This window comes from Tasmannia lanceolata, unplaced genomic scaffold (assembly GCF_043159265.1).
Source record: "Tasmannia lanceolata isolate RefF3 unplaced genomic scaffold, GAP_Taslan_0.1 ptg000007l, whole genome shotgun sequence".
NCBI classification, from domain to species: Eukaryota; Viridiplantae; Streptophyta; class Magnoliopsida; order Canellales; family Winteraceae; genus Tasmannia; species Tasmannia lanceolata.
Window position 1 is genome coordinate 27,097,518 of NW_027518684.1, and position 11,180 is coordinate 27,108,697.

At 40.5% G+C, this 11,180-nt stretch overlaps 2 protein-coding genes across 2 annotated transcripts; both read left to right on the plus strand.

Moving 5' to 3' along the window:
• Positions 1–620: 620 nt before the first annotated feature.
• On the plus strand, positions 621–3,373 carry LOC143880715 (uncharacterized). Its single transcript, XM_077383691.1, has 4 exons — positions 621–1,616; positions 1,881–2,389; positions 2,461–2,694; positions 2,782–3,373. Exons 1-4 carry the CDS (start codon positions 621–623, stop codon positions 3,371–3,373), a joined length of 2,331 nt encoding a protein of 776 aa, XP_077239806.1.
• Positions 3,374–5,175: 1,802 nt separating this feature from the next.
• Positions 5,176–6,709, plus strand: LOC143880716 (uncharacterized). The gene is made up of 3 exons (XM_077383692.1): positions 5,176–5,448; positions 5,640–5,899; positions 6,616–6,709. The coding sequence occupies exons 1-3, from the start codon at positions 5,176–5,178 to the stop codon at positions 6,707–6,709; spliced, it is 627 nt and encodes a 208-aa protein (XP_077239807.1).
• Positions 6,710–11,180: the final 4,471 nt, after the last annotated feature.

The window sequence follows — 11,180 nt, forward strand, 5'->3', positions numbered from 1 at the left end:
CGTGCTTACAAGTTATCACTAGCACCTACCCATATCCATTTGTATATCTCATGGGTTTAGAAAAGTCAACATTTGATGCACCAACCCGTTTGCTTCATCAGATCACGGGATATTCATGTCCTCCCGGAACTGTAACACCTCCTCCTTGTGAAAAACTGTCTCCTGATCTCATGAGGATCATTGTAGCTGCTTGGAGAAATAAAGTCGTGGAAAAGAGATTTGCCTTAACATATAAGGTCCAATGTGGGGAATTATCGAAAAAGTTCGCGGGCAAGAGAGCTCGGATTGGAGAGCCTTGAAGATTCTTTTTCATGAAATTATCATTTTAATTTCTTCAAAATTAAATGTGTCTGAGTTTTATCTTATCTCTATTTGACCAGAATATTTTGTTCCAATTATCAATGTTTTAATCTAGTGTTTATACTTCCATCTCAGGATTATAAAGGCGAGCAGTCATAGCTCCCAAGAAAACTACCATCTCAAAACCAACCTCGTCCCGTCAGTCTTCTGATTCCCGCCTGAGCAGACAATCTTTGTCGCCCGTTTCATTTACTTCTCCAATATTACCTTTGTCAAATTTCCAGGGAGCACTTTCTCCTATTCAACCTACTCCTAACACAATGGCTGATCCAGTGGACCCCATGATAGCTATACAAGAAATGTTGAGAAATATGTGTCGAGATATAGCAGGACTGAAAGATGAAGTGACTCATCTGAAAAATCAGAATACTGAAAAAGTCTATACTTCTAAAGATCCTGCCATTCGACCTCCTCCGGCCGTATTTCCTAACCTCGCTAGACCTGTCATCCCTTCTGTAGAGATTGATCTGGACGAGGAGCAATATGCCGAAGAGTATGATACTCCACAGATGAACAAGGAAAAAGAGTTGTTTGGTATGTATGAGAAGATGGCTCGTGATATCGAGAGCATGAAGGTTCAAGGGTCCAAGGGGTTCGATATTTCTGAATTCCTGATATCCCCCGGTGCTATATTCCTACCTAAGTTTAAGGCACCAGACTATGATAAATATGATGGAACTGGGTGTCCAAGAAACCACGTCATGTGGTTCATGACTCTTTCTCAGAAGCATGGTCTGAATCGAGAGCAGATGGCCCAACTATTTCCCATGTCTCTTACAGGGGTGGCCAAAAGATGGTTTTTGAGGTTGAAGCCCGAAGAGGTTAGAACTCTGGAAGAAATCTCTAACATGTTTGTTGAACAATTCTCCATGGAAGAAGGTATCGAAGTCACTAAGAGAGATCTTAAACAGCTGAAGCAGGGTCCTCAAGAGACTTTCACTTTATTCATCAGGCGTTGGAGGCGCAAGTCTGCCCAATTGAGCCAGAGAATGTCAGAAGAGGACCAGATAAAGTTAGTCCTCAAGAGCTTGTCTCCACAGTACTTTTACTTCATGGAACCGCAACACTACCAGAATTTTGATCATTTGATCAAGACTGGCACCCAGACCGAGGATGCTATTGCCAAGGGCCTTAGAGCCAAGACTCTATCTGATGTCCGAGAAGGGAAGAGACCTATGATCCAACCAAAAGAAGTTCATGCAGTCAGTTATACCAGACCTATGGCCAAGCCTGTTGCGGAAGTTGTTAGACCAGTGGTGAAGAAGCAGTTCAGATAGTTTGACCTGTTACCATATCCATTGCCCATGATACTTAAGAAATTGATCAGAGACAAGAAGATCAGACTTCCAAATATCAAACCTGCACCTAGTCTACTACCTGCAAGCTGGAGAAGGGATCAATACTGTGAATATCACAGAGGTCCGGAACATTTGACTGAGAACTGTTTGGCTTTGAAGCACGCAATTCAAAACATGATCGATAAGGGTTAACTTGCAGTTGAAAGACCGAATATCACTTAGAATCCTCTTCCCAACCATCGTGTTGTTGCTCCTCCTACTACTAATGCCATCTTTGTATATGAGCTCATCCTTGATCTCTCTGCTCTCATTTACGCTATCACGTCAGACAAAACATATGTTTTGAAGTTTGACGAGGAAGAGCTCAAGGAATTCAAAGAAAAAGAGCCTTATGTGCTGTCATTTGACGAAGCTGAGCTTGCTGAGTCATATTCATCCCAGTCTTATGCGCTTCAGAATGTTGGTATGGAAAAAACAAAGAAAGCTACCTATGTTCTAAGGATGGAAGACTTTGAAGAGGAAAACGTCAGCAATACACCATATGTTTTCAGAATGGACGAAGATGAACTGCTGCTGCTAGACGATCAATGTGAGGAGATGCGTCACATGACCAGAGGTGGGCGAGTATTCAAACCTCTGGAATTGAGCGTAGAAAATCCAGCAGAGGTTGCAAGAAACACAGAAAATCAAAGGCAGAATAAGATGAATACAGACGAAGAAGATGAGAGCTTGTTAAAGCAGCTGAAAAAGACTCAGGCTAATATCTCAGTATGGGTTTACTCATGGCCTCATCAAAGCACAGGAAGCTAGTCCTTCGAGAGCTTAATGCAGCACAAGTCTCTGTTAACACCACACCCGACGAGCTTGGCAGTCTTGTGGGCATGGCTAGAGAAGCAAAGACTTTGTCATTTACTGATGACGATTTACCTCCTGAGGGCCGCAACCATACCAAACCTCTTAAACTTACAGTCATTTGTAATAAGAAGAAGGTGTCAAAGGTGTTGGTTGACAATGGCTCTGCACTAAATGTTTGCCCGTTAAGCACCGCAACAACCCTAGGGTTCGGTCCTTAGAGCTTTATTCCATCTGAGCAGGGTATTCTGGCATATGATGGTACTTGCAGAGATGTAATCAGGACTCTGGTCAGTGAGATACAGATCAGAGGAGAAGACTTTGAGATAGAATTCCAAGTCTTAGATATTAAGGCATCATTCCTACTGTTACTTGGTCGTCCGTGGATGCACAAGGTCGGGGTTGTTCCGTCTACTCTTCACCAAAAGCTGAAGTTAGTTCGCAGGAGCATAGTGATAACTGTAAAGGGGGATCCAGATCTTGAGATAGGGCAAATTACTCAAGACTTGACTGCGGGAAAGACCAAAGATGTAAGCTTGACTGGGTTTTCATTAGAAGTGACTTCAATCACTGTTGAAGAAGCTATGAACGAGGAAATTTGTTTCCTAACCAGCACGAATTCGAATGTCGTCAAGATGATTCGCCGACAAGGGTACATACCAGGTGACGGGTTAGGCAAATATCATCAGGGTCTGACTGAGTTTTCAGTGTTCGAAACATTCAACGGTCTATTCGGGTTGGGGTACAAATCCACAAAGAAAGAAGTCAGAGAGATGAAACAGTCAATGCTGAAATGGGCAGAAAACTGTCGTCGTGGCTTAGGATTACCAATGGCACCAATTGATTTGACAATGAATGACTGATTCCGAAAAGAAGGCGCGACCTTTCCTTTCTGTGGCTTTACTGAGATTTGGTTGGATGAGAATACAGGACAGATGCTTCCGGGGTTCGAGATTTTCTTTGATCTTGAGCTAGAAGATGAGCCAATGGGTATGCAAATCACAAAAATTGAGTCGGACACTGATTGAGCAAAACACATAGAGCCGAGCATTCTGAGTTCACTATTTCATGAGGAGTCACAGACTGTGGCCATGATTGACAGGAGCCTACTGATACTAGACCTAACTCGCCTTATCACCCCGGCTGAGGAACCTTTGACTAACTGGACTTCTCAAGTCCTACCCCAGGTTATTTTTCAGTACAATCGTATCCCTTCAAAAGAGTCAGCTGTCCGTAAGTATGTGTCAGTCTCCGAGTTTGATTCAGAGTCCATTTCTTCTAATGAGTCTTTTGATGCAGGTACCATAGAGGACTATTCTCCTGAGGTCGGTGGCGGTTCTTATTTTTCTAGCGAGATTGAGCTGGAGATTATTCCTAATAAAGCATCCGATGCTGTTTTCTCACATAGTTCTGAGTCAGTTGACGCTGGTGTCAATATATCCATTGAGTCTGTTAAAATGAGTCGAAAGTTCATTGTAAACCCCGATGAGGGTAATTCATCTTCTGATGTACTTGATTCAAATTTCAATGAAATAAAGGATTTTTCTTCTGTGTACATTCCTGTCTCTATTTCTATTTCATCTACTGAATCTGGTTTAAAATCTGATAATCTTAACAATAACAATCAAGACTCCCCCTCTGACGAGGATGCTGACGAAACTCCCCCTGAAATCAAACATATGATTCAACAGGAGGAGAGTCGCCAAGCAAAACCGCTTGAAGAGGAAATTGAGACCGTGGATATCGGTGATGAAACCTTAATTCGAGAGATTCGAATTTGCAAAACTTTATCTCCTGAGGAGCACAATGAATTGATCACCTTACTTAAAGAGTTCAAGGAAGTTTTTGCTTGGTCATATGATGACATGCCAGGATTAAGCGAGGAAATTTTTTTAGCATCGCTTAGCTTTAATCCTTGGTGCTAAACCAAAGAAGCAAAAACTCCGAAAACTCAAAACAGAGTGGGAATTGAAAGTGTATGAAGAGGTAAAGAAGCTGTTAGAAGTAAAATTTATTCAAGTGGTCGAATATCCCGAGTGGCTTGCAAATATTGTACGGTGCCCAAAAAGGACAGAAAAGTTCGAATGTGTGTCGATTTTTGAGACCTGAACAAGGCAAGTCCTAAGGATGACTTTCCTCTTCCAAACATTGATCTCCTGGTGGATAACACTACCGGACATGCTCTTTTATCCTTTATGGATGGGTTCTCAGGTCACAATCAGATTAAGATGGCACCTGAAGACATGATGAAGACATCGTTCATTACTCAGTGGGGTACTTATTGCTACAGGGAGATGCCGTTTGGTTTGAAAAATGCTGGTGCTACATATCAGAGAGCCGCTACGACTCTTCTTCATGATATGATTCACAAAAAGGTTGAGGTTTACGTAGATGACATGATCGCAAAGGGAAAGACTCGGCTTGAGCACACAGTTGCGTTAAGGAAATTCTTCGAAAGTGTAAGCTTCGCCTGAACCCAAGTAAATGTGTATTTGGTGTTATATCAGGGAAACTTTTGAGATTTATGGTCAGCGAAAGAGGAATAGAGGTGGACCCACAAAAGATCAAGGCGATTCAAGAAATGGAACCACCTAAGATAGAAAAGCAGATCTAAGGTTTCCTTGGAAAGGTTCAGTATCTGAGACGGTTCATATCTCATCTAACAATGACGTGCGAGCCCATTTTTAAGCTGTTGAAGAAGAATTCCTCAAAGAAATGGAATGATGAGTGTCAAGAAGCGTTTGAGAAGGTTAAGCAGTGTTTAGCTTTGCCTCCTGTTCTATCACCTGTCATTCCGGGCCAGCCGTTGCTGTTGTACTTGTCGATTACTGATACAGTAATGGGTTGCATGTTTGCTCAGCAGGATCCTGAGTCTAAGAGAGAAAGGCCCATTTACTACATCAGCAAGAAGATGCTAGAGTATGAATTAAAGTACACTGTTTGGAGAAGACTTGTCTAGCGTTAGTTTGGGCAACCCAGAGGTTTAGACATTATTTGCTTTCAAACAAGGTTCTTCTGCTTTCACGAATGGATCCTCTAAAGTACTTGTTTGAAAAACTCGCCCTTACAGGAAGGACTGCAAGGTGGTTATTATTATTATCTAAGTTCGACATCACTTATGTCACTCAGAAATCAGTTAAGGGGCGGGTTATAGCTGAGCAATTGGCTGATGCTTCAGTCGAGGAGAATGTTGTTCTGAAAGCTGAATTCCCTAATGAAGAGATGATGGATATTGAAGAAGAGACTCTCAACACCAAGTCGTTAATGTACTTTGATGGAGCCGTAAACAGTCGTGGCCAAGGAATGGGTGCAGTCTTAGTATCTCTAAAGAAAGAGTATATTCCTATCTCTATCAAGTTACAGTTTAAGTGCACCAACAACATGGCAGAGTATGAAGCTTGTATCGTCGGACTCGAGGCAGCCTTAGCTTTGCAGATTCAAGACATTGATGTGTTTGGGGATTCCATCCTGATCATTTGCCAGATTAATGGACAATGAAAAACTCGAGAAGATAGATTGATCCCTTATAATACGTATTTGGAATCTCTGGTCAAGAAATTCAGGAGCGTCACATTTACTCACTTGTCAAGGACCAGAAATCATTTTGCTGATGTTTTGGCTACTTTGGCCTCGATGTTAGATATTTCTGCTACAATTGAAGTTCAACCACTAGCCATCCGACTACAGTAAGCCCCTGCGCACGTGAATGTTATAGAAATTTCAACCAGATGTCTAGATGGGAAGCCTTGATACACAGATATCAGAAACCTCATTTCAGGCAACGGACATCCTCCAGAAGCTTCTAGCAAAGAAAGGAAGACTCTTCAGAAGTTAGCTGCTAATTTCATCATTTGCGGTGAAGAGCTGTACAGAAGGTCATTTGACGGCATACAACTCCTTTGTGTTGATGAAGATAAAGTTGCAGAACTCATTGAACAGACCCACGAAGGAGTTTGTGGACCTCATATGAATGGGAAAATGTTATCAAGAAAGATTTTGAGACTTGGGTTCTATTGGCCTACTATGGAAGCCGTTTGCTTTGCTTTCGTGAAGAAGTGCCACAAATGCTAAGTTTATGCTAATCTTATTCATGTTCCTCCTTCAGAATTGCACTCCTTGAGTTCGCCATGGCCGTTTTCAGTATGGGAAATAGACATAATGGGAAGATTTACCCAAAGTCCTCGAGCTTGGGCTCTTAATAGACTTATAACAAGGTGCTGGAGTGTTTTAGTTACAAGAGCACTCTTAATAAGTCTACCTATGTGAGTGTGGGAGTAGTGCCAATTCCTACGAGACTTGGCTAGTCTCTAGCGCACTCATGAAACCAAGATATATAAATAAGGCCAATACATGTGTCGGCTCTTGAAACTGCTTAATGAGATGAAAACTTATGTGTGAGATATGTCTGGTTAGTCAAATAGAATAGCTAGTTCAAAGATACATCTACTATGCAATTCTGACTAACTTTGATGTGTTTTCACTAATGAAGGTACAAACGAGAGATACCTTCATTTATACGTAAGGTTTCCAAGCTTGACGAGAAAACTTTCTATGATTTTGAAAATAGCAGGGGATTGTTAGAGATTTTCAAAATGATTTGGGTCAATTCAAAATATTTGAAAGTGTTTTATCAAAATAAAAAGAAAAAATAAAACAGATTATTAAACAGGGCCGGTCGACCGTGGAGGTTCGGTCGACCGATGAATGGAATCTGGAAATGTATATGATTTCTAGAAAGGTATGGCTTGTCCACCGTAGGTAGCCCGGTCAACCACGGTTCTTTCGATTGGAAATAATAAAAAGTCCAGAAGCATATCGCCAGGCGACCGCGAGTAATCCGGTCGACTGCGGCTGCGGGAAAACCTATCTGTTGGGAGAAAAATGGACACATCTTTTCACTTCGAAATTTGAATCTCTTCGTGTCCTTTTGCTTCCCAATAGTCAATCATGATTTCAAAGACAAGGGACACTTTATGGATGATCCAAATTAGTTATATCGCGAAGAGGTGCGATCTAACCGCCACTGTACAAACCAATTTAAAGGGTACTTTGAAGGGATGCTTTTAACATTCTAAAGGGTACTTTGAAGGGATGCCTTTTACATTGAAAAGACATCTATGGCTTTACAAAAAGAGCAGAAAATCTGTCTTTTGATAGTGACTTATTGCTGGATCTATTCTCTCTTGAAATCCCCTACTCTATTGCTTTTAAAGGTTGAGTTGTATACAAAACAATGCACTAAATACTGTTTTTCTGCAGAAACAGTTTTAGTGAATTTCTCTAAGGCTTGAAATTGTTAAAGGGCATTTTGGGTTTGATTCCGCCTGTGCAAAGCGTCGTCAGACATTTGTAAGACATTCGTACAAGGCTTCATTGTAACTTGGAGGCAATTCGCGGATCCCCTTTGCACACTACTGATGGGGGGGAAATTTGTCTTAAGCAAAGTGATTACGCTCCTTGAAGCATCACTAATTATTGATCTTAGATCTCCATCAACACAAGATCCCACAAACACTGTTCATGTTGGGGAGAGAGTACTGGTTTTACTGGTGTTGTACCGGCTGTGGTATGAATTTCTCCTAGATGGGGGTTAATTTGTCACTGCTTGAGTAAAATTCAGCCCTCTCTCTTTATTTCTTTTCATTTGCAGCACTTGTCTCGTATCAGTACACCAAAAGTTCTATTAGAGCAGATAGATGTTACTGAAAAGAAAGTTTCTTTTCATACACCAACTATCACCCGGCATACCGTAAAAAAACTGGAGTTCTCGTTTCCACGGTCGATCCTTGTTCAATGTTGTGGACATCAAAAAGAATTATTTGCATTAAATTATGAAATTACCTCTCAACTCATTATGTGGTCCATACACACATAAAAAGGGTTAAAAAAGTATATGGTGTCACTGAGGCCTAAAACGGAGGTCTATTAAAAGGCAACCCAAATGATACCACTTTAAGCACAATCCACTACTAACAAACTCAAAGAGGATGGTGGGTAGCAGAATCCCTTTGACCACTATGAAAAGTCGTTAAGGTAGTTATATATTGCACAAGAATAGAGAGTAAATATGTGTTCTCCTATTTTCTTAGAAAGGCATGAAAAGAAGACCCCCCCCCACACCCGACTGTGGACCCCGATCCTGAGAATGCTGAGGAACGGATCCACCTTCACCCTTTAGATCTCCACATGTGAAGGAGAGCTCTACTAAAGAACTCTCGAAATGGTGCCCTCATAGCATGAGTGGCAATATATGAGATACCTATTGATTCGGAGACAAAGCCCGGAATCAAGACGTACCTGAAAATAGTAAAGAGTCGCCATCCATGGATTAAGGTTAAGGAACCAATAAAATATACTCTGTGCAATGGATAAATCCAGAGAATATTGGGTCGTGCCAGGTCACGAGTAGGGAAGGTGTTAGGCACCCCACTCGCCCGAGCGCACTATATCTCTTATGCCATTTTAATTATTTTCAAAGAATTTTGGGCTAAAATAATGTTAAATGGGAACAATCATCCCCGAGAAAATGTTTACCTAAATATGTATGACCCGGGGATGGGCAAAAGAAAAATAAACATCCAAGTCCTAAAGAGGATTGATATCAGTATCATCCGACATTGGAATAAACACTAGAATCCGCAGTCTCTCAAAGAGGCGGAGGAGACTAGAGTCAATCCAATATAAGGTAACCCTGATATCTATCGCCACTATATCCTAACTCATTACATCTAATCCTAACTCATCACGTCTAAGAAAGTGGTAAACATACACATGCATAGCTACAGCTAAGCAGGTAATAACAGAAAAAGAAGCAGATATAACGAGATAAGATAAGCAGATAACTGAGATAATAAACAGGTAAATACTACAGCTAAGCGGGTATATAATAAACAAGTAAATAAGACAAGATATGCAGGTAATTGAGATATAGTAAGCAGTTAAATGCTACATCAAAGAATGTAAAAGAACAAGTAAAACTGCACAAGAGATGTATCAAAAGAGAATAAACACTCAAGGTAAAGAAAGAAAACACACTAGCATGTCCCTATATAAGAAATAGTGGCAAGTAATGAGCCAAAGACTCATAAAACTCTAAGACAATAAAAAATGTGCAACAATATGATCTATACCTGGATGGCCGTCCAAACCGTCCAAGCTGCCTACGTATCCAAGCCTCTCTTTGGAATCAATTTCAACGTAGTTCTGTGGCCTATTCTAAGCTACAATGCATATTTGTGCCTAGACCACTAAACTAGACTCGACCTAAAAGACTTGACTTGTTATTAAAGCTTAATGAAGATGATTAGTTTGGTTGAAGTGAATTATAAATTTTAGGACTTCCTATATGCCCTAACTAAATGCAAGTTTAGCCCTAAACGAATGCAGGTGGTTCCTACATCCTATGTGCAACTAGGCTGTATCCTAAGAAAAACAATGGGCTAACTAAATGAGTCCTATTCTAGCCATCAGTTGACTATGGGACAAACTGCATAGTCAAACTGACCAGACAGAGGCTCCTAACTCTAGGACTCTCCTAACTCTAGGACAAACTCCTAAACTCTAAAAACTCTCTAACATCTAGGATAAACTCCTAACTCTAGAGGAAGATCTTTTTGAAAACAAGTATATTGAAAAAATTTGTTTGAAAGATTTTTGTTTTTAAATGGTTTGGATGGTTTATTTTTGAAAGATTTGACTGGACTTAGGATAAAGATCCCAAGCTGCCTACGTACCCCGTGAAAGATGATCAAGCCAACGTAGTTCGAAAACAGACTTTCCTAATACACTCCCAAAATCATTCGACTTTTCTGATGCTTTTGAAGTTTTCTGATTTTCAGATGTTTTTGAATTTTAAAATGACTTTACCCTTTTACCCAAAGGGAACAAATAACACAACACAATTGGGAAAAATCCCTAGGGCTAAAAGGGAAACCCTAAACAAGTAAACTAGTGTCCTAAGAAAATGAAATGGTAAGATCCCAAGCAGGTAAAGCTCTAATAAGGCTAAGCTAGTCTCTATAAGAGATGAGAAAACAATAGCTAGATGATTAACTCCTAAACTAAAAGGATGACTCTAAAATTAGAAGACATACTCCTGAGCTAAAGAATAAACTAATAGTCTATGAGAGAGACTCTTAAACATGCAACACTAAAGAGGGGTGCTAATAAGACAAAGTGTGTCTTCTAAAAGCAGAGAACAACTAAAACAAATGAGACAAAGCATGTCTCCTATGGGAGAACAATTAACACTCATCCTGATTGAACTAAGACATATGTAGCATGTCCATAACCTTGACCTGTCATTCATCTTTGACATGTGTAGACACCCCATTTCGCTCTGCTTTAATCAACAAAGAAGTTAGTGTTCTTGTTATCTGTCAATTTTTCAGTATTTTCTATTCCCGTGTCCGCCTCGTATGTTTTCTCGATCTTTTCGGTTATTTCTGTCATGCACCCCCATTTTGCTCCGCCTTAGTCAACAGAGAAGTTAGTGTTTTTTTATTGGTTCTTCGGTGTTTCCAATTCCTGTGTTCACCTCTTATATTTTCTCAATCTTTTTAATCGTTTTCGTATTTTTCCGCTAAGTGTTGAGAAAGGTTATTCACAAGAATCTGAGCAAGAGAGAGAGCTTGGACCCGTTTGGAGGGCCCTCATATTGTGGTAATGAAA

What these genes read in the sequence shown, in the direction of transcription:
- LOC143880715 (XM_077383691.1), top strand. Translation starts at nt 621, where the DNA reads ATGGCTGATCCAGTGGACCCCATGATAGCTATACAAGAAATGTTGAGA. An exon ending in CGGAAGTTGTTAGACCAGTG is followed by an intron (nt 1,617 to 1,880) that starts GTGAAGAAGCAG and finishes AATATCACTTAG; the next exon opens with AATCCTCTTCCCAACCATCG. An exon ending in GACGAAGAAGATGAGAGCTT is followed by an intron (nt 2,390 to 2,460) that starts GTTAAAGCAGCT and finishes ATCAAAGCACAG; the next exon opens with GAAGCTAGTCCTTCGAGAGC.
- LOC143880716 (XM_077383692.1), top strand. Translation starts at nt 5,176, where the DNA reads ATGACGTGCGAGCCCATTTTTAAGCTGTTGAAGAAGAATTCCTCAAAG. An exon ending in AGTATGAATTAAAGTACACT is followed by an intron (nt 5,449 to 5,639) that starts GTTTGGAGAAGA and finishes TATGTCACTCAG; the next exon opens with AAATCAGTTAAGGGGCGGGT. An exon ending in TGCACCAACAACATGGCAGA is followed by an intron (nt 5,900 to 6,615) that starts GTATGAAGCTTG and finishes TTCCTCCTTCAG; the next exon opens with AATTGCACTCCTTGAGTTCG.